We start from the raw sequence: 24,035 nt of genomic DNA, 5'->3' as shown, positions 1-24,035 counted from the left end.
ACAATTTCCAACGTTTATCTTTGTAATGTACTACTCATAAGGTTGCCGAGAGTCCATCGATATCTCGAATATCGTAGCGACTGGTGCAGCACATTTGGTTGCCTGAGAACATCACAAACGAGAGATTCAGCTGGGTTCCAGGTAAGTCTCTCGAAAAACCAAATTAGTTTGCAAATGAGTGTATATTCGCTAATTTCCAAAGTTGTTTAGGACCGTTGTGGCAGTGGTGGCAAAACTCCACTTTTTCACACAAGAGGGTGGCCAAATTTAGCGGATTGGTTGCTTTGTATTGATCAGATTCCCGTGTCTCAGAAATTGCTGGGGTTTTCAGCTAGCTGTCAGCCTTGCGCTGACCACAGATTCAAGTGTTATTGACTGGTTAGGCGCATTTCTAATGAATCCAGATGATAGCTGTGGTGTGCTCACTAGTGAGTCATTCAATGACTATATTCGTCAGACAGCATGGTTTACGCAGGTAGCTGTCATGGCCAAACTTCAGTGTTCCAGGAAATTTGTTTTTCAGCTTTCTCTGTTGGTGGCAATCGGTGTGCGCTGCGACTTTATGACTCCGTCCGACGGTAGCATCGACTATCGGTTTTCACCATCTGTGCCGAATCTAATCACATCTGCGTGGTACCGGATGTCTTCACGTGCTGCTTCGACTACACACTGCTGGAGACCATGTGAGTCGGGAGGGTCACGCGCCTGTATCATACTACCCGGATCCCATGTGCTTTGATGCGGACAATGTCAAGGCCTCACAGTGAATGCTGTCAGACAGCAAAACACAGAGTTGTCATGGGAAAGATTAGATTTCCCAGAAAACTCATTTCACTGAACAATGGCTTGCGCACCGAATGAAACTATTTACTGCTGTGTTAAGACTGTGGTCGGTATATCGGCTATTGAAGGTGGATTCCTTTGTTACCGCTAAAAGTCCGGCAAATGAGATGAAGCAATTGTTGAAAACGCGGCTCACTTGAAGAATACCGTAAACGGGAATCCCGGCTGGTGTTCAACTGAGCCTCCCGTTACAATCAACTGGGTGTTCGGACGAGTGTATTTGGAGAAACATTTATTCCTATTCGCGTTATCTGCCAAACAAATCACTCTGAGTTGTGTTTTTTGTCTATCAATCACATGAAAGTGATGAAGTTTCATTAGGTTAGACTAAAATGGACATAATTCAAGTTTAAACGCTTGTGGATCGTCAGGTAGGCGTAATCCCAGATTTTCCATCTACTGAACCTCGAATCAGTGTTTTTCGTGGAAATGGAAAATGGGGTTGCCTGGTGCAAAATATTCGGTTGCTTAAGAAGACCGTTAGCGAACGATTCAGCTTGGTTTCAGACAAGCCAAAACGGGTGACGGAAGGATATGCAGATGAATGTATTTCGCTAAATTCTAACTTTCTCAAGTGGAATCCATACCCCCTGTCTGCATGTCCAAAACGCCTCGGTCTTTTTCAAAATTCGAAATGTGACGTGGCTTAAATGTGGAACATCCAACTTTCGATTTACAAAACACACGGGAAAGTTGGGAGATGAACTCGTAAAACAGGGAACCAGTAATTTGGGCAGCTGCAAGTGCTCCGATAAAAATCCATACTTTTCGTGATAATCGGATCTTGATAGACTCGGGAACGTAACAGTCCACCTATGTACAGTGTTGAGATCCATCAGATTACGCCTGCTTGCGTCCGCCGAGAAATGAAATATTTTTTGCGACCACATGGAGGGTGAAATCCTCATTCAGATTCTTGATCCCAAAAGAGCTTTGTCCCCAGGCGCACACTTTAGTAGATTACACTGTTCCTGGAAAACACCAGGTTTGTTGGAGGCATCCATCAAGTGAATTCTATGCTTTCAAGCCCATTTTTATCCGGTGGTGTTGTGTACCTTTTGGACTATTGTTATCATAATTACACTGTCCTGGAAAACACCAGTTTTGTTGGAGGCATCCATCAAGTGAATTTTATGCTTTCATGCCCATTTTTATCCGGTGGTGTTATGTACATTTTGGACTATTGTTATCATAGTCACATCACTCTCGTTTGAACGGCCGTCCTCCTGTCCTGGCGTAGTTATTCCGGTGAGTCCACACCAAAGAGAAGCACTGGATTCGAGTTCCGCTCTTAGTAGAGCTCATCAGCAGTGCATATTCAATGGCCGTGCCGGGATAGGAACCCCGGACATCTGACATGCGAGGCGAGCGTGTAACCACTACTCCACCAACGTACGTTGGGCGCGCCTGAATTTTCACGTCTGAACAGGCGAACGTGTTCACACTTGAGCGATGTGATTGATGTGCCCGACTAACCGAACAACGACCCAGTAACTGTCCTGGTTGTGACGATCGATTGACCCGTCGGTCAGGACTTCCCAGTCAGGCAGCGTGACACGCTTGAAAACCCACTAGGAAACTTTCTGGTTGCAGTTTTGGGCCTTTGCAGGATAGGTATTATGTTCATATGGATAAATGAATTATGGTCTGCTATTTTCTTTCTTAATGGGCTCACTGTGTGAGAATCTTACAGGCACATCAACGCTATTCCGGACAACTGAAGTATAGACCACCAAAAACTGCGATCCCGCACACGGTATTTGGAAATTCATCAATCTTGTGGTTGATCAAATTATACGCGCATCGATTTGTCGAGTCTGGCCTCGTGACAGAGGCACTTTTGGTCAGCCCTCGTAATGAAAACATCCACTGAATTTATGCATCTAAGCCATGAAATAGGTGCTTTCTTGGGGTATTTCGCCAAACAAGGTTATAACTCTGACCTGTTTGAGCCTGTCGTGGAAAGTCTGTCAAATTCTTTTTTCTCCCAAAATTGTTTCTTGAATGATGTTCCTTTATTCCGCACTTTCAAAGATTAGTGTGGCTCATTTCGCCTTTTGTCTAGTTTATTTTACACTGTTCGTCCATTCTGCATAAAACTGAGGTAGTCATCTAGGGAAATGTCTCTCCTACTACTGTGGTACTCAAATTACCGAATTTCCACAACGTCCAGGTATGCATCCGCAATGTGGACTGTAGCATCTAAGCTAAACAAGGACCTGATCATGATTGCGTCTACATACTGTGTAACCTCATAGTCGATTGCGTTGCCTGTGGTTGTGACTTCAAACATTTTCATCCCCCTCTATTCTATGTCCAATACCATCCAGTCGTGTGATTTTTGCAACCTTCAAGCTATTTTTTCATAAATCGCCCTTTGTGAGTAGCCCATACTTTCTTGGCGGGCGCATGAAAAGATTTTTATTGATCCTTATTTGCACTAAAAGTTCTAAGATAATCCAAAACGGTTGTTACATCATTGCCGATGCCCCTCTTGTTCTGATTCGGTCGTATATTTCTATTCATTCGCTGACTAACTGACCGATGACCACGTTGGAATGGCTCCTTATTCGTCTACTTCATGAAGGAGTGTTGGTTTTCTGACTAACAAGCATTTTCACACAGAAATCGTTAAAAATTAAATGCCGACCCGAGTAAACTCCAGGAAAACCAGTTCCACTTGTAGTTACAGTCATTAGGCAATCAATAACAAACGATAGAATGAAGGACGCCAATCAACCGTTGACAAAAGGGCGGGTCCCACTAAAACGACTGACGTGCGCTGTCTTTGTGCTTTACATCAGAACGGAGAATGACCTACACCGTGTTGATCTCTATCTTGTCATTGAATCTTTTCTTCTTATCTGCAGATGATGACTTCGCATAGAGCAAAAGGACTATATGAAACGAAGACTAACTGGATTCTTTCCGCACTGTCTTATGAATCAACAGTGACACTGGCCCACATACCTATCCCATTTTATTGTCATTCTGTTGTTGACAGGTGCTCTCAGAAGTTGTGTAATCGTATAACGTCACTTGGTCTGTATATTCATCCAGTTGTTCTGATCTAGTTATTCTGATTAGATTACAGGCAAAAACGGGGCTCCACTTTCTTTCTTATTTGAGTTGATCAGCATTGCTTGTACTCACAACTGACTGAGGGGTTTCAAGTGCCCGTGAAGTTATTGGAGCTTCATGTCCTGAGCGACAGCCTAAAGGATTGACTCAACCAAGGCAGGTCATCGTCCCAATCGTTGGACCGGACAGTCGCATTGCTCAAGCGTGAGTGCGTTGCCTGTTCGGACATCGTAATTCAGGTGAGTACATCATGCGTTGATGCAGTGACTAGAACACGCTGTTAAGGTTGATCTCGCCGTTCCGCCAGCGGTGTGCACTGCTGATAGTTCTCATTGGGAGTGGAACCTAAGTTCACTGTTTGCCGTCTTTGGTATGGACCAACCAGTGTCTGTGCCAGGACAGTAGGAAGACTGCCAGACGTATTGACACACGATTAAGCTGTTAGGATCGACAACTGACCGCTGCTTGTATCCTCCAGGGCTGTACGCAACACCCAACTAGTCGAAACCAGAACCGAACTCGGTTGTGCTTCTCATATTTCGGCGCTGATGTCGATAGGCAGAAAAACACGTGGCACCCGTCAGTCCAACAAGGTCATTCTCACCCTTTGTTTTGCGGTCGGACAATGAGCTGCTGATATCCACGATAGGTCTATGTGCATGCGTTTAGTGCATGACAGTCGTCGTGCGGTTTAATAAACATCAATTCAAACCCGACCATTTCTCCGCGAAGGTAAACAAACTCTCACACAACCGTCTATTTGTTGTTTTGGCCTTGTTAGTACCCCTGAAAACCAAGTACATGCCGGTGCTGTCGGTTAAAATTTGCAATTTAATCCACAGACAGTTACGGTGCCACGAAGCACGGCGCTAAGGAGAAGCGGGTGTCCCGATTGGCCTAATATTATCAGATATCTTTTTCATAGTCGTCACTTTCAATACTGGCTTCGCCTGTTTATACGAAATCTTTATACGTAATCTGATGAATTTGCAAGCAGACGAGAGCAGACCGGCTTACAGTTTGCAATGTCACTCGGTCGGACGGCTATCTGATGGTGAAAGTTCATGCGAACTTCGCGTTTTCCGTTAACCACATGAAGACGGTACGTTGCGCACAGTCCAAAAGAATCTGTGGCCCGACATGTACAGTGATGGACGGAAAAGCAGATAGGTGTTTGCCTCAATTTACTAGTGATGAAGCTTGTGCACTTTGTGAACAAAATTAAATTGAACTCCCTGAGATTCCGCATCAGTCAGGTTACTAAAGACTGCCGCCATATTACATTTTAACTGACGCTACTGTGTAACCCTAGATCATAATGTATCGTCTGTTGTCATTTATTTTGGAAGAGTATAGTCACAAACATAAAAAGTGAATGCGAGCAACGAATGTGAAAGGGTAACAGGAGAATATGAGAGAATTCGAATTTATGCCACCAACAGTTCCATTCAGATGAGATGAACCCCAACGTATGTGAAAATTCGGTACGGAAACACGCGTCTAAGGACCAACAACCGAAGAAAGGACAAACGATGCTGAATGCTCTTCAAAGCGTGGTAAGTGCTAGCACAACCAAGACTCGCATACCAGGCACAAAGTGTCCGTCATACTGGGTCTAGTGTGAGATTAAATGGCAAAAATGTACATTCAACGCTATACGCCAGGTCTATCTTGGTTACCGCATAAATTGATTTATTTGATACCGTAGGTCAGCACCTCCAGCCGAATTCATGCAGCGGGGTATCAAGGCCTGGAATCAGAAATACTTGCCACATTAATGTTAAAAGCACACCGAGATCAGGCTCTGTACAGGACTCGATTCATAAGGCCAAGAGAGATAACAAGTCGTTTGATCGGTTTAAACTAGAGTATCTCATACCCATCGTGACGTAGTACGTCCAGTGACCGATATGTCCTACAAATGAGCTTTAAGGAGGTCCATTTCCTTCACTTCTATAAGCGTTTTTTCATTATTGCATCCAGTCTGTCTGTCCCCAGTTTACCTCGAAAAGCGCTTGGGGTGGGGTTCACAAAAAGGGTCTGTCTTCTCCTAACCTTACTGCATTCATGATTATTGACCTGCTGCTCTGTTCGCTGAGCTCTCTTTTAATCCATCTTCAATAGATTTCCAACGATTTTCACACAATTTCCCAAAAATGCGTGTCATCTATTGCGCCCAAAACTCGTACATTAGAATGTAAGGGTTTTGAGAAATGTTCAAAACAAACACTGAGGTAAACCTAACAAGCAGTAAGTTCTGTGCGCAACCTAATTCACCCGGCCTTCATTTTTGAAAGCATTATGGTCCTAGTTGGAACAACAAGTGCTTAGTCTGTAGAAGGTCAACAGTACAACAGTTGGAGGCTATAATTTTTTTGGAAGAAATATCGCTACACATTTGGTGGATGGCTTTGTTTTTTGAGAAAATGAGTTTGGTATGCTCTGAAATTTATTTGTTCAGTCTGAAGTGTTTTATTTCGTCAAATAACAAGAGGTGTTCCGCACTATAAACGTGGCGTATTATTAGTAGAGTTGATAAAGACTCTTCGACAGACCTTCTTGAAGCGCATTAGAAGGAGAATATCATAAACGACACATTTAGTTGAGATTCAGGTGATTCCCCCATGGAAACCAAACCGCCATACAAGTGTTGAATATTTCAATCTAGTTGGCTTCATGCGAGGCGATCAACCACCCAACTTCCGAACAGTTAGGATGCTCACCTTTCTAATTCGGGCAGAAAGGCGACACGTACGGATCAAATCCTCAGCTACCACAGCAAGAAGATGGATGCTGTGTTGTTGGGGGTTGAGTGAAGCAAAAAACCGTGTTTCAGTTACAGATAGAGGATCACTGTCGCAACACTTCTTGGCGCTCCCTTTATTATTCTAAGTCGCGAAGTCTAAACCATGCAAGTGAGTTTGTTTGTTTCAAGATCCAAAGACGATGTAGGTTGGTTCCGGGCGGTATTCGTAAACATTCCCTTTGATTTTTGTCTGCGGGTTCCTCTTAAGCGGGTTGTCACCAGATCGACAGCTAGTGCCAGTGAAACTATGCTTTGATTGGAATGTTTGACCTTTGAGTACCATAAGGATATGACTTCGTGGAGCGCAGAAAATGTTCGATCAAAATTTCAGTGATAATCCTGTAGGCAGGTCAATGATTGATATGCGGCAGGTAGTCCACTAATCCCAACACTGATGGAGGTTTTTGGGAAGGTTGTTGTACAAGCGCTAAGTTGGCGAAATTTCATTTTGCAGATATTAGGCAGTTGACGTGAATGTCGTGGATACAACAACACATGTACTGTTTACCAGGCAAGCTGCTAGGTTTCTACTGCACTTATCCTTTCGTTAGTCCATATGGGGCGGTGAATATCTTGCCAGGGGAAACACACAGTGGACCAGTTGAAAGGGAAAAGTTCGCTTCTGGAAAGGATTCTAAGCTCTAGTTGTTGCTGCATTTCCCTTGACAAGGTGAAGACTTGGTGATTCAAATGATGCAGTACATGGAACGCAAGTGATCCACGTATTTTTGCAGTTTGTGAATAACCGGGTGGTTACAGAACCCAAACATAAATTGGCTATAGTTATACAGCTATGCGCAACCGCAAACTTATTCAGACTGTGGGAGGTCGCTCTACAAAATTCTAAAAACGGTCCGTCTATTAGTCTATCAGTGCTGTCGTGGTTGCGGAGATACATTAGCGGAACAGATTGACGTCTATCAGATTGCGTGGCAGCATACATATTGTGGACAACCACGAAGCTGTCCTCAAAAGGTCGGGTAGACTGTTTACACAATCGGCTGCGGAGCCAGACGGCAGACTGTCCTTCGAATCTATCTGGATTCTCAGTTCTGACTTGTTGTTACGGCACGGCAACCGTCCACCAGTGAGCCCTTACTCTTTGGAGCACTAAATCTCCTTGCCATGGTCCTGATCGCGCCAAGCAACCTCTATCACCTTCCGTCTGTCTGCTGAACTCCATTGCAAACTTTGAAAAATACACTCATTTGCAAGTAAGTTTGGTTTTCACTGGAGACTCAACTGATTCTGGCGTTTACGGTAATAAAATATTTCGACACTCGAATGTCGTACCAACTGAAAGATGAGGCGACTATTGTGCAGTATATTCAGCTGAGGAATGTCATAAACGAGAGATTCAGTTGAGTTACCCGTGAAAACCAAATTGATTTGCAAATGAGTGCATTTGTCAAAATCAGTCTAATCTGGGTTCAAGTAGAACATAAGGTTGACAGAAACTCGGGGACTGCGCCTACCTGATAAGCCCCAAGAAGGACGAGGTCGGTCGTGGGCTGTCGAAGAGTGTTTCACAACCTTGTGAACAGTTTCATTCATTACCACCCCTTTTCTTGCATAGTTTGCACTTTTCAAACCAACTAGTTGAGGATAATAGAAGATGCAGTAACATCTTTGTCCATTGCTCTTCTATCTATAATGAAGCACTTGTAATAATCTTGGAAAAATTGTTCGTAAACGTTCCAACAACAAAGGGTGATGAGAAGTGCGGAAATAATTTCTGAGTTTGAGCCCGATCGAAAAGGCTTTTACTGATGGAATTGGAGAAGATAAGAGTGCAGCTGGTCACAGTAATGAGATTTGAACAACCAGAAGACGCTGATATGGTATCACCGGGATGATGAGCGTAAATTCTGCTAAGAATGTTGCAAAAGCGAGGCCTGACGATGAAATGCTATAGCCGTATCGATTTAGTATCACGTGTTTCGGCCAGATCCGTTAGTTGCAATTCTTAAGTGTTTTGATGCCAACTCGTAGTATAAAAACGTTCTTAAGAAGAGCGATTTGGATGGAACAGGTAAGTGGTTTTTTTCCAGCACAGAGGGAACGGACACGGCACAGCAACCGTAGTTGAAGTCCTCAGGGTGGAAAAATGTATCTCGTTTTCAGCCATAGTGTTTTGATTCGCTTAGTTTTTGGCGAGGATGTATGTGATCAACGGGCTCCACAGTATGTCCACACATGAACGTTCACAGATGGTTTTTTATGCAATATGGCTGAGACGTTCCGCTATGAACAAATATTATGAGATCAATGATTTTTTTGGCAATTAGACTATCTCCATAAAACGTGAAGATGGAACCAGTTTTACCCACCCACTACATTTCTGAGCTCGTATTAACACATAGAAAATCAATAGAATTACTCAATACCATTTGAGAGAAATCAGGAGACCTCGGTAATCGTTCATGTCTTTTTTAGTCTGGACTTTTGAAACTGGTATGCACAAAAGGTCGATCAAACAGTGCCTTTCATGGGTCAAAAAGTAAGTTCAACCAAAGCGAGTTTGGCTGAACGCCAGATGAAAAAGGCTTTGGCCCGTGCTTAGGACCCATTAGTGATAGAATTTAAATAGTTTCCTTCTCATACGCAACCGAGGCATATGAGTTTATTAGGAAGGTGCTAAACATATCTAGCACCGCAGGGAAGAAAATAGCGCTCAATTTAGTACACATTGACGTTCCGCTGCCTGTTGAAAAGATTAGAAACTGCGGATACAAGAGTACCTCCAAAGGGAAACAGACAAGAAAAAAATGTAAGAAGTAGTAAGAATAGTGTCAGGATAAATAACCCAGCAAGAGATGCTGATGAATCTTAGTTGATGGTCAGATTCGTAGAGTGTTGGGACACGTACCAGACAGGAAGGATCATGGAAATATGGCAGCTTTCAAGCCACGGCTAATATTCACACCACAATGTTTGATTGCTGAGCTGTGGGGAGAAGGTAAACTCTCTTGCGTGTAAGTGAAGCTGTTGGTCATGCGGAGAGTTGTTCTATGCAGTTTTATTTGAGGATTGGAGGTGAAGATAACGTTACCACAGAAGTGGTGTTAACGGACGACCCAAATAAATCCCCTGCCCATTGTATATTTTAAATTCCGGTGCCGTTGAAACAATGCTGAGAACGCCAAAGTATATTAATTGATACGGACCTGCCCATAAAGCTGTTCAGAGCTCTTGTACAGCCGATTGCCGGTTTTGCAATATTTGTTCTCATCAGGTTCACCGGATTTTCGATCATTTCGTACTCGAGCATGAAATCGAACGTATGTGAAATCATTCACTCATTCAAAAGGAGACTGAACTGCGAATATCACATTGAACTAAAGTACAAAGCCGAATCAGAGCAAAATTCATGTGACTCTCATTAAAACTCCAATGTTCTATCCTTGACTAACTCGCGAAGATCACCAAAAAGTTTGTGGGCAATACCAAAGCAGAACCTTTGACTAAATCCTTTTAGACATGAAGAATTGGATCACATATCGATCCTAATTAGTGTTTTTTCCCAGAACATTTTTGTTGTGATATTCATACATGTACAATTTATAAAATGTTCTAAGCGAAGGCAGGGAAAATCCAATTAATCTGTTATTATAAGACCTTGTTGATTGATCTTCCGTCTGCCTTAAAATTTGACCAGTCTACTCATCTGAACTGATGCGGCACTCGTGTGAAAACCAAAACTTTGTGTAACAATCAATCTAACGATTATTTTCCAGGCTCTTCATAGAAGTGGCACAGTCTACCAATGTGTGAAGACTTTCCGCCTCACTGAATGGTCTCCGTATCACAAGCGAAGCGAGCAAGCCGAATTCGATCTATAGTCAAACGCAAAATTCTTAGTTATTCAACGCTTTAAGGCAAAGTTGTCTGTCCAGCAGAAAGTGCTAGCACAAAAGCCGTGCGGATTCGACGGCAGCGAGTAGTTTACTCTACTCACAACAGAATATGGGATATGTTTGACAAAAATGTGAGCTAACTGATTCAGACTTGCCCTGAAGTCATTTTTAGGGGATACTCTTAGTTCGTCACCACTTCTGGCTTGCTGTTGTCCGGACTTACATATCAGAGCTATTTTTAATCTTAGCATCACGTCATGCATATTCACTAGTCGATGCGAAAAAGCCAAACATACGTCAAACTTTGGTTACCATTGGAGATCCAGAGTGTTCAATTCGTCAACACCAACCTGCTCGCACACAAAAGTTGTTCCTCACCGATACTTGGTTATGCTGACAAGTACAAAGACCTGATTTTTTTGTCTCACCGAAAATGGTAAATATGTGTCGAGGCAGGGTTCAAATAAACAAGACTTCACCAAAACATGCAGGAAAAACGCATTGTGTTGTGCAGCTGTTACGGCACCATGTACGAATTTCGGACAAAGGTATCAAACATTCTATCTATCAGAACTTCCAAGGGACGGTAACAGTCTGGGTGGACGGGGGGAGGGCATATGTAACCATCACAAGGAGACTTCATCAATGTCCTTATTGAAGATAATTCCACAATTTCGCGTGACCGAACTCGAGCAGAATTTACTCGAATAGCTATAGTTTGTTTGGGAAATCCACACCAAAAAGTCCGTTCACAACTATATTTCAGGTGTTTAGATAGAAAGGAGAAGTACAGTTTCTGTAGAAATAAAGATGACTTGTTGAGAAAGTGAAACTAGTGAGAGTTCTGAAGACCAGAACACACACTTCCATCAGTAAAAGACGTTTTCTTCATTTGAGCGCTCCACTGAACTCCTTCTGCGACCGCGTTACACCAGACAGCCCGCACTTTTAAATTAGGGACCTTGAAGTATACCACACAGTGAGCCTACCATCAGTCTTTCCAAAACGTACGAAGCCCCTATGCACGGTCATATCAAAGCAGCATACCAAGCCCATACAGTTTGAAGTGGAATGCGACTCTTGTCGTAACCAAACGTGAACGCTTATTAGCTGTTTCAGTGTGCAAGTGTTAAGATGTCCAGTGTGGTTTAGACATAGTAACTGTGTAGTTCTAATAACGAGTGAGTCGATGGACTGAACTAGCGCTTACGGAAAGAACGATCTAAAAGACTTGCACGGAAGCACCAGTGATTTATCCAAGGTGAGTTTAGTTCCACTGGAAGTCTGAATCTGCGAGACTCTGGCATCACACTGCCAGACGACAGTAAGAGTGGCTGTCACACAGTTGGCATACGGTCATATGCATGGCGGAGAAGTAGCATTCCTCAGGAAGGAAACTTCGGTACCCAACGAAACTAGGGGAAGCTGGCAGACACGCCATCGATTTGATAAAAATCAGCCAACAGTGGCGCTCATTGTTATGATATCATGCCTGGATCAGCTGGCGGATTTCAACAAACCTGTGGCTTTGCCTTTCCACTTTAAATCTTCGGGTTTACATCAAAACCAGCGCCTCACATTCGGCTCCGTTCAAACCGCCTGGGGTTTATGCACTGAGCACTGATACCTGGTGGATCAACAGATGCTGGAATGCAGATCGGTTCAGGATGGCCGCTAATCAACTACTTATTGAGAAAGTCTACCAGTTTGTGAGGTATAAGGTGAATTAAACGAAAAATGACAAAGAGATCGTCACTGTTCGCGATTTTGAGCCTGTGATACACCAATGGTCTTTCATAGCCAGTCTGAAAGCAGTGAGCTCCCATTTTCAACAGTCTAGTGGTGTATACTTTCTCGTTTCCACGTTGATAGCTACCATCTGCTTATTCTACTCAGATCCAGTCGAAGGACCTGCGGATTTGCTTGGGCTGCATTTGTCCGACGTACCCCCAGCAGACACAAGTCCGCATCTTTACCAGTGCAGAAGAAGCAGTGCTCGGCACAGTTATCACTCAATAGCCTGCCAGCGCAAAAGAGACCTCGTAAGTATTGATTGTCTAACATCAACAGTGATTGGATTTCGTAGTCCCAACGGGGCGGTGAGCAGTGTTACGGTGACCTGTTTTTACATAGCCAGACTACCGTCAAGCCTCCTCGGTGGATGCTGGAAAGTCATCCCAAACTGGAAAATACGTTGTCCGCGATGCTTGTACGAGAGTTTGGCTAAACCAGGGCGGTCCGGAGGGCATCGTCAATAACGGATTTGAACAGGAAAGCAGAGGTAAGACACTTTGCGCACCTTAGTCGACTTTGGAAAACATTGAGTCGACTTTCTGTAGAGTCATAAACAGCCAGCCCTACAGTTCCCAGCCCTACAGTTTTCCAAATGATAGTTTCAAGTTTTACAGTCATTGCACTTTTCAAATGGGTTCTTATGGCGCTGTTCTATTCATTGGATCGAAAGTAAGGTGGTTTTTAAGGAGTTCGACCATTGTTGTTTTTCTCCACTGTGGGATGTTTACTGGTGGACTTATCTTGGATGGTCGCCTTAACCTGATTGCAACTATTGTTCGCAGAAATGCATATTTGTTTCAACGCATCCCATTGAGTGATATAAGTCCAGCTAAAATTTTCAATAGAAACCCTATCCTGTACTGAAATGATGGTAAGATGGCCAACCTCAGTACAATGCTAGCCCATGAACCTCGGGTGGCAAGTAGCGCGGTGTCCCTTATGGAGTCAAAAATTGAGTTCCATCAAATCCAATCAGTGAATCAGCTTAAAAGCCGCTCACCGTCACCGAGCTTCCTTGTATCATTGCTGCCACAAATTACGAAATTCCTATCAAGCAAGTACAGGTGGTCACCACGTGCAATTAGATCTCCAGCTGGTATGCTCACCTCAAATCTATATGCATGGTGAGCAGTTTCAAGAAGTGGACAGATCAGATCCTCAAAAACCGAAACGACGAATGTGCATCGTTTGCATTTTCTGATTCTCGCTGTTCTGGAATACCCATCCAATCCTACGGTTCCTACTCTACTGTTACTGGAAATCCATTAACTTAGCGCAGTTTTTTCCACACTCTGATTGAGCATAATTCAGCAGCCGCTACGCCTGATGATGCAGTCATTTAATCTCCAGAAGAGCATAGGCGACACATGTTTGTCGAATCCGACGTTTACCATTTTAGAATGTACATTTTACACAAGTGTCTGTCAGGGATAATGTACATCGATATTCGTACTCTCTAGAGTGTTGAATGATGCTTCATTTTGTCTCACCTGCAAGTAAGATTGGGGCTTTAAAAAGGGGTGAAAAATATTCCAACCGACATGAGCTGACGGAGACGATCAATGAAGCGACATTCAGAATCATCCTCAAAAAAATTCTGAATAACTGTGATGCCCAAGGTTTTGAAGATCCTTGTTACTTGTTAAGTGAGCATGCGTGAACTAAGAGGAAGTAAGGACTGGTAAGATACTCCTTGCTTATCCATACTGAAGAAGGAACTCTCGAGGCAGTCGAAGATTCCGACTACATGCTTTAATCCGCAGGTCGATGGAGTAATCCGAAAGATATTCCAGAAAATGGGGGCAATGATTGAAATTCAAGCCCAGCTGCACCTAGATCAGGGTTTTATGCCCATGATACCTAGGACACTCTCATTAGATCCGTCCAAAAGGATTGAGTGGGGTGTGTACACAGCAGTGATGGATGATTTGTAGTCGTCGTAGTTCAACACCCTCCGATAAGACAAAGCACTGTATCCCAACTCTGTGATAACGCCTGACATCTCCTTTGCCCTTCACTTGAGTGGGAACGCCTCTTCTACAGAAAACTGAATAGGAGTGTAAAGATTCCGGTGAGTCGTAAACTCGCAGACATTTCGAGAAAGGCCAGAGACGGCGTTTCATTATCTTTGATATCACATATTACCAATTAAACGTAGGCAGCAGTGTCTTCAACATACTGATAGATTTTTCACTTATTGTATAAAATGAAATAATGTCTCGCCCTGATTTAAAATGGAGCATTTGACTGTTACTTAAACACGCTTTTAATTAGAAACCTTATGAAATGGGTGTCCTTCACCTACCGGTCCCTGACAAGATCAGAAACACGTTGGCTAGTCCACTGCTTCCTTTAAAGTGACGCTGACAACCCCTCTCTAAGATGTGCAAATTACCCAAATCCTTGCTACACCAAACTTATCGATGCTTCCTAATGAATGCTTCTCAGGCCTGAGAATCACCCATCAAACGACCAACAAAGCGGTATCTGGTTGAGTTCTCGTGCAAATTTTGCTCTCGAATTACATTTTATGAAACATGGATCTATTTTTTTGGCCTTTTACCTCAAAGCATCAGACCATATGGAGGCCCTTTTTCTTCTGAGAAAGTTACAGGAAGTGACGGCTCCCCATTGTCAAAGGTGTTGTGCTGTTAGGTTCTGTCCAGCTATTTTGAGTAAGCTTTTGGAAGACAGGGGCATACAAGGGCTTTATGAGACTCGCCTCACAGCCCGTCTTTGTCCCCTGTTTTTGTTTGTTTTTGGCAGCAAACTTTCTCAATGTTTGCTCTGTGGCAGTACGGAAAAAAGTTTCCACGGTAAGATAGCTATATTTGATGGTGTCGTGGATGATGAATCTCCCTAAAGGACAGAATCCATTAATCCATCAATGATATGAATGTGGGTACTCGCAAAAACGGAAGTTGAAAAAAACGTAAGAATTCGGCATTCATAAGTAAGTGCTTTTTGGAAATCACATTTGATGAGGCTCCTCGGGAGACTCAAACAATGAATAAATGCAAAACACAATGGGTATAAAATGATTCTTTTCAACCTAGTGCGTCTACATTTACGTATATTGCATGTAGCGTTCCTGGACATGACTGAACTTAAACGGGAAACTCGGTTTAGAAAGCGTCGCTACTAATGACACACTTCTTTTCGAATGAGTTGATTTGCTTTGAAAACACTTTGAACGCTATATGCCTATTTGAGCGGTGAGTTGCTGTCAATTCCCTTCGGTTCAATAAAATTTACCCAACTAATTCGGGTCTAAACCATCCCCATGCCTCGATATTTCCTCCCTTACACAACCATAAAATCCGCTTGCTTAAATTCCCAAACGAAAGTACCTCGGATCAACCGGTCGATAACTCAATTAGCATATACTCCACACGTTAGAATTGCTTTTAAAATCATTGAGCATGATAATCCCATAAGGCCAGTTTTTTTCCGTTTTCGGAATGTAATTCATCAGCAGTGCATAAAAATCCCGTTGGAAAATTTATTCATTTCCTGCCCAGAATTTCGGTTCACGATTATTCAGGAACACGTGAAACCAAAAGGATTGTAATCGGATTGGAGTGGATACGGAGGCTGAGCTGTCACACTCAACGCTGTTGGACGTTCTGCTCACCAAAAAACGTAGGTGGAATAAATACGCATAGCGAAGCTGCTGAAAAACGTCAGGGTTTCTGGTAAAAAAAAATCCATCGAAATAAATCAATATTCCGCAAGTAAAGCCTGGCGGTTTTCATCACTGTGATTGATAGCCAGCTTTGCTAGATTTATTAATTTTTATACTAGAAATTACCATTCAAGTTACACGCGTCTATAAATAATTACGTAGAATATCGTCATTAGTAAATAGAACAAACTAATGATTCATCATGTGAGCTGCACCTGGCGTTCATTCTGCACGACACCATCAGTTTTACTGGAGTGGAACAACAGAATCGTTTATTTACCCGGGAATACTTGAATCCACGTGCCACTGAGCGGCAATATCAATCTTATTTGTCAGGCACATGTCTTTGAACTTCCATGAGAGTAACGATCAAGTGTGATGATGGAACTGAAAGTGTCCAGCTGGAGAGTTTTGGCTTGCAGTTTGACCTCGCGTTCACAGTGTATACATCATTCCCACCGGCTTGGTTCTCACGAGATCAGCTGTCATATGATCCGTCAGAACAACAGTCAAGGAAAACAATATTTCTTGTCTGTGAGAAATACACTCATTTGTAAATCAGTTTGGTTTTCACGAGTTTTCAGCAACCATGTGAGTAGTTTCCTTCATGAAAATATACTGCAATATTTCGAATATCATGCCAAGTGAAACACGACGCGACCATTGTGCAGCACTTTCAGTTGTAGAATGACATAAACGAGAGATTCAGTTGAGTCTCTCGTGATAACCAAATTGATTTGCAAGTGAGTGTACTTTCGAAATCAGTCTAATTTGGGTCCAAGTAGAACATAAGATTGACGGAAACTCGGGGACTGTGACTACCTGATGAGCCCTAAGAAGGGCGAAACCGGTCATGGACTGTCGCGGAGTGTTCATCAACCTTGTGAGTAGTCTCCTTCATGAAAATATTTCGTGTCATTGTGTACGTTCGTTAGACTGAGTGCTGGTCAGCTGTCAGCTCAGCGTGGAGGACAGATACCCAAGAATTAGAAACACAAGCCACACGATAAAGTAGTCGGTGATGGACAGCCCAAAACACGCTGAGGGATGAATGTGACGGAGCTGGTAGTCTGTCCAAATTTCATTGCTGTTTGACGCTGTACACGGTTTGACAAAACTACCGCCTTCTCATCACAAATGTTTAACTTCGACTACTGGTCATCCCTGCACTTTAGTCAAGTTGACTCGGTTTTATTGAACGTCACCCTAGACGATGGATGAATAACACTTCGGATGGTGGTTTGAGTCACTTTTGAAACGTCTTGCTCGATGATCCACTGATACTACTTTGCGAGCGGAAGCCGAACAGTGTGAACGCTTTTGTACTCAGAGGTTGTATCTGAACATTCAGTTGTCACAAACAGAAATTTTCATTTTGACTGACCCTGGTGGACATTATCAGGTCCTAAATGACCAGAAATGACACGGATGTTCCACTACGTGAGACGAATTCGAGCCTGGCTTCACAACACTTGGTCAGCTACTAACCCGTTTATCAGATTAACAAAAGCTACTGTCTAATTTGTGCAAGCGACGAAGTCTGTTTGTGTTACAACGTGTCAACCTAATTATTGTGGATAAAGTCGGGTCAAAAAACACACTACTCAAACTACTCGCAAATGGGGGATTTATATGGAATTCAATTGAAACGCGTTTGCGAAGGAGTATATTTTTTCAAAAATTCCTTAGTTTATTTCGCTCGATTTTGAGGTTTGTTAGGTTGCCTTTGGTTTTGATACGGAAGTCTCGAAAACCGTTAGACCAATCAACTTTTGTCACTGCGTACTCCGGAAAGTACTTCATTGAATCGTGCTCACAAGTACTCGATATGCGCGTCTTTGGGAATTTGAGAATTGCAAATAAGTATTGATCACCGTGTGTCTAATTAATACAGCAGTAAGGAGGTTTTACCTCAATGGCCTTGGATATATATGAGTTACGCATTTAGGGCAACCCAAGAACGGACGGTTTTCGAGAAATACACTCATTTGCAAATCAATTTAGTTTTCACGAGAGGCTCATCTGAATCTGTCATTTATGATATTCCAAAACTAAATGTTCTGCCCACAGGCCACCTCATGTTTCGGTTGGCACGATATTCGAGATATCGCAGTATATTTTCATGAAGGAAACTACCCACAAGATTGCTATCGAAGAGTTTTCAGCAACCTCGTGAGTAGTTCCCTCCATGAAAAACAGATGATTTTATTCATCTGGAATAAGGTCACATGCTACAGCGCTGTCCAAAAAAGTGAAGAATTATTCTAATGTTATAGGAATGCATATTTATGCAATGTATGCAATGTATGGGGAAGTTGAGTCATCTCTTTCTTCACCCGGCAAAGATCTATCCGTTTTCAGTGTCCATAATCAGTTTTTACTCCAGTAGACCAAATTGGAGAAAGGATCAGGCGAGATGATGCTGATCATTTCCAACCTCATGAACTAAGAATGCAATATACTCTAGTAATGTAAGCCGAATGTGTGATGTTCCGTCGATGACCTTGAAGGGAATCACCCCTGAGGAGAAAAGAAGTCTCAAGTAAGCAGTCCCCACGGTATTTCTGGAAGACTTTCTATAGCTGTCGGGATCATCATCGCCTTCTCTGAATAACTCACAAGTTTGTTCTCCAAGGAAAAATTTTAACTCCAAAGAAATCTATGAATTCATAAATGAAACAGAAAAAAATCATTCGCGTCCAAATCGCAGTCTGCAGAGACGTAGGTCCTGGACACTAGTCCAAAGGCTGATATTTTCTAGACTGTTTGATGCCTGATTAAACTAGCTGATGAAATTCACGTTCGTTTCTAGAATCCTTAATTACTACTCGAGTTTTGGCTTGCTTCTCAGTTTGACAATGTTCAGGATGCTACCACTGTTTCTGGGTTTGTGACTCAGTTATCACAAAATACTTATATGTCGCTCGCTGGTTTCAATAACTGATACCTTAGAGACAATCCACGTTCGCATATCTCGTGTGAACACTCTCCATTCTCTCCTATGAGAGATATGATGGTTGTCATATGAGAGCTATCTAAACGTGGATTCTTAGAACTGGAAAACCACCCACAAATAAAGACATTGTCACCATTCATGAACAGCACGAGAGTAGCAAATACCAGTTCAGTAATATGGAAACGACACTATTACAATCTGAACATAAAGAAAAAGAACAAGGAATCGGCGCAAAACATCTTTGCTTTTTTAAAAAAGGCTAGGAATAATAGCTTAAACTGTAATCTTAGGTAGAAAATCAACTGAGCGTTATACCGCAGTAAGATGGCCTCAGTGAGTTTCATCTAGCCTTGTTTACCAGAAAAAGCTGACGCGAACCCAATCACCCTTGTAGTCTGGTCTTAAAAGTGCACCGAATTCCGCATCGGAATGGGTCACCTGCAAGCAGAATGACGTAAACCGCCACAAGGAGAGTACAAAGATCGCTTTTAGACCCAGTTTACTGTGGGTTTATATTTCATCTTGTCATGTCTTGGACTGTTCCCTGCGAACTTTCCTCGGCAAAGATTTCAACCAAAAATAGGCGTATTCACATGTAGGTGTTGGTTGTACATTCATTCGTGGGCCTTAAAAATCCCAAAACACTGAAACAATCCAGCTCTTGTAATTCGAACCATTTCACCGAGGACACATTGTCCTGGAAAATAATTGGGCAAATTCTCAACGATTGGGTTGAAACCTACTTAGTTGCACCTCCCAAAAAGAGCTCATTCTCAAGTGACTCCATCCTTGGTGCGAGCAGATGATACAACTTTGATCTTATGCTTTAAACAACGTATCGTATTTTCCCCTTCCCCATTCAAATTATCGCCATTTTGAGCAGTTTCAATGAATCATTGGTTATCTCACTGGTGTGAGCTGGTCTATTGGTATCATGAGTTAATTGGAACACTGAAAATCCAACTAGAGTTGAAAGAAATCCAGTGTTACAGGGGGGGCTAAAAGCCGTCTCACGAAGGATACAGCAAAATGAAAGGTGCAGAGTGGTGGAGGGAGGGGGGGGGGGGGGTAAAAGCCGTCTCACGAAGGATACTGCATAATGAACGATGCGCTGGTAAATATTTTTTAAAAAGTAATCTATTTTTGGATTTGTTTGTGAGTTCGATTTGTCACAAGTGCCTGTCGAAGTAGGCGAACCAGGTCTCACGTGATTTGCGAACTTCGTTCGATATTGGGTATTAGGTACAATCATGTTTGTCCCATAGCAAATAAAAACCAATTCAGTCATCTTAGAGAAAATTTGTTAGTTTTGAAGGGAAGGTTGATCCATTCCAAATAATATTCTGATCACTGGTGGATCAGCTACAAAGACGAGACTCCAGTTGGAGGTTATCGTCTAAACCCAACTTTTCATTATGTACAATTTCATTGTATGCAACGAACTCAGCGCACCTCAAGTTTCTATTAAATGCAAGTGATTCCAAGCGGATCAAATAGGTCATATATTTTGACAAAACTTATTCTAACTTTGAGGAGCAAGCACTGATCTAAAAAACAGCCGGTTGGATGTCAATAGCTAACGTGTTTGGCGTTTGTTATTAACTGGCTGAGTACGAACAGTTCCATATATATATACATATATATATATATAATCAGGGGTAGTGTTTAAAAAAACGCATTGATTAAGTCCGATGTCATAGGTTCAACAGTTTCACTGAAACAAGCGGTCATATCGACGAATTTTACTAATTTTTCTACCAAACTGTATGATCGGACATGATTGATTTACGTTCGGTGCAGCTGACAAGCTGCAGGTCACGTGCACTACCCAAAAATTTGCGATTGTATTTTTACCTTCTAGATAGCTTGAATAAAAACATTTTTGTTTAGCAGCTTGAGAACCGTGGCAGCACGGCGAGTGCCGTAAACTGTTCAACAGAACGTGATATGGCAGTTGCAGTGAGGGGTGGTACGAAAGTTTCCATATGGTTGAACCAGTGTGATAGTCCTCATCTGATAATGCTGACTTTGGGACTTGTTCTCGTCTCCGGTTCGCACCCACTGAACCATTCTACGTTTCGTCCACCTTTGATTGTGTCCGCTGGTCCGTTCCTTTGTTGCTTCGTACCGCTTTATATATCAGGTTGAGTAAGTTTGTTGTGAATTGCCACGCACGCAAGCAGTTCCCATATTCCATTTGTACCTCCACGGGCGAAATTATTTATAGTTTCCATTCAGAATAGGCGACCTAGATGAATGGACGTCAGAGGCAGTGGATCATGCATTCATACGGTGGTCTGATTTGCTTCTGTTTGTGCAGATAGTAGGGAGATGTGGTCTTCGTTTCACTTGCTGAAGCTAACCTGGTAGATGCGATCGTCTCTCTCCTTGACTTGGTTCTTCAGTCTCGAAATCATTCTTAAGTCAGTGTTAACACGATTCCACGTAACAGCTCTACCAGCTTGTGGTTAGTTCTTCTGTCTTCTACGGGTAGCACTTATTTCGCCGCTGATAAACTTGATCCTGTCAACGGATATCCCGCCAGGTGCGTGGTCCCCATTTGGCTCCTGGTTAAGCAAGCAGGTCGAGAGGGACGTGATTAGTTGTCCAAGTTGATGAAGTTTGATTTCTATCGAACTTCCTATCGTCGTCAGCGCCCTGCGTAATTCGGCATTGTATACCAGCGTCGGGGACTACTACCTCAGGCCAGTCTGTTACGAACTTCGCTTCAGCCGACAAATGTGAACGGAACTATGCCGACTAACCACCAGGTTGTAACTGATGCACGATCGGATGTAATTCGCGACTTATCGATTTCCCTGCCAACGTCTCCGTCAATCCCGACGGCATTCTCAGGGAAGCGCGACGGTTGAATGAATTCGCAAGTAGCAATCTATGACTCGCGTTCGACGATTTTTCTCACCAATGTGGCCATCATCTCATGCATTTTCGCTGGATAGCACCAGGATTCTGTATTTGAATGTGCTGTTGCTGCGCAATACGTTTTGTACATTCTTCCACTCAACCGCGATCTCTTTTCTGCTATCATTTTCTTGCCCTGTCGCTTGACCTCAAACGGAATACCGTGCAGTCACCTCGCTACTCATGGAGAACGGAGCCTATATCATTCATGCATCCAGAGGCTCAAATTTTATCAGTACAATGTATGTTTACCGCAGTCAGTTCGAACACCAAGTTGCACGGTAGAACTCTTGCACTCAAACTGCCTTTCTTATTTTCTTTCAGCTGGTAGTCACTTTAAGTTCCGATCTTTTTTGGATCTTTTAAACCGTAAAGGTGGTGTTCTGCCGAACATCCAGTCAGTGCTCCTGTCGAAGAAGACTGACAAGGTGAAAGCCTAAGCTTCGACCTACGAGAGGTCGAACCTTGTTGTTGTAATTGCTGTCAAAGTCTCCTTTCCCGTCATCTTCCTCCTACAAGTTATCTCGGTTATTCATTTGTTTCGCTGCACTTGACACCAACGACTTTCCTTCTTTGTGATGCACTACTCATAAGGTTGCTGAAAATTCGTCGACAGCCCACGACCGGTTTTCCTCCTTCATCAGTTTGGTTGTGCTTCAGTTTTGCTATTCTCTTATGACTGAGTTTTGGATGCAACTTTCTTGTTCTTCGTCTGGAAGTTGGTTTCACAACTCACTATCCGTTCAACGTATTTTCAATGTATACTTCAGTTTCACATGTTCCGTCAGCATTCGGTTGCATCGGTAGACCAAAATATGGTGGGGTTCCCATCCTTTTCTAGTCTTTTTGTTAATTTGATGTGTTCAGATGTGCTTTTGATTGAGTTTTTTTGCATCTAGCACGTTTTGTTTCCTATTGATCGGTGTTACCTAAGTGAGGAATGTAGGTTCATGAAACTCCCACGGTCTGAAATTTTATGACAACTTTAGCTGTAGTTCTTGGAATCAGGGTCCTCACTAGAATTATTTCGACGTGCCATTCAGATTTATGGAGCACAGAGTCCTGCAAGGAATAAAAAGCTTGCACGTGCTTCCTGGTTCCACTTTTTTCTGTTATACTAAGCAGATTCTGCACTAAATACATAATAAAATGCTTGCTAATTATGTAGCCGATTGATCAAAACGATATTCTGAAGCTTGTTGAGGAATTATGCAGCAATGCTCTGACATCCAATTCAGTTTTTGAACACTTCTGATTGGTAATTCCATTTTCCACTTGTGTCTTACCTGATCAGTTTTTGACTCCAGTACCAATCTTTTAAATAGTATGTGTACATATCGGCAGGTATTTCCTTGGACATATCAAAGTCGCCTGCTTTACTCACTGCTCACAAAATACAATCGATGTCCTCTAGGCAGCTCTATCAGATCACCCATAAGTGTAGAATTCTGAGTGCTTGGTGTGCCCGTCTGGACACCGTTGGTGAGACTTTTGGTCCGTAGAAAGTTTGTTCAAATTGTTCTCAACGTTCCTCGGGTAGGATCTCTGCTTTAAACACGTATTCTAGGCTAGCCGAGTAATGCTTGTGAGATGATACATTCTTTGAGTTTCTATCATGAGGGGGATTAGTTTCTGAATCAAGATTCCTTGTTGGGGGGTTAGTCGTCTCGGTAAATTTGTGTACGTTAATACTACTAACTGCAAACTGCACCTGTCATCGCTGCTGTTTATGTCGCATGCCCTGTTGGTTTATCAGCTTAATATTGATCTATTCGCCGAGCTCTGCAATAAACTTGCAAACCGTATTCAGTTGAATATTCGATTTCTGAGATTGTCGATCATCCACAATTGCGAAGCAGTTTGATCTAGGGTGGTTAGTTACTCCTTAATGCACCCACTGTGGGCAGTTTGCATCAATTTAACCACGTGTCTATCATAGTTTCTTGCTAAAGCCCAGGGATGTGGGTGGTCCGAGGCAGTTGCGGGATTAGTTAGTTTGCGTTAGAATATTCCTTCACAAGCATTCTTGAAGGATTGCTTGCTTGACAGGGAATATAAGCAGAGAACCGCATTGGACCACCCCTGATGGTT

General features: G+C 42.7%; 1 protein-coding gene across 1 annotated transcript; it reads right to left on the bottom strand.

The window, feature by feature from the left end:
• Positions 1-2,043: 2,043 nt before the first annotated feature.
• T265_01874 (hypothetical protein) lies at positions 2,044-16,730 on the bottom strand (the record flags this gene model as incomplete). The annotated part of the gene is made up of 4 exons (XM_009166000.1): positions 2,044-2,377; positions 7,962-8,149; positions 8,189-8,325; positions 16,655-16,730. 4 exons carry the CDS (start codon positions 16,728-16,730, stop codon positions 2,044-2,046), a joined length of 735 nt encoding a protein of 244 aa, XP_009164264.1.
• Positions 16,731-24,035: the final 7,305 nt, after the last annotated feature.

This window comes from Opisthorchis viverrini (genome assembly GCF_000715545.1).
Source record: "Opisthorchis viverrini unplaced genomic scaffold opera_v5_21, whole genome shotgun sequence".
NCBI classification, from domain to species: domain Eukaryota; kingdom Metazoa; phylum Platyhelminthes; class Trematoda; order Opisthorchiida; family Opisthorchiidae; genus Opisthorchis; species Opisthorchis viverrini.
The sequence above is the reverse complement of the archived record's forward strand: the minus strand, read 5'-3'. Positions and strand labels throughout refer to the sequence as shown.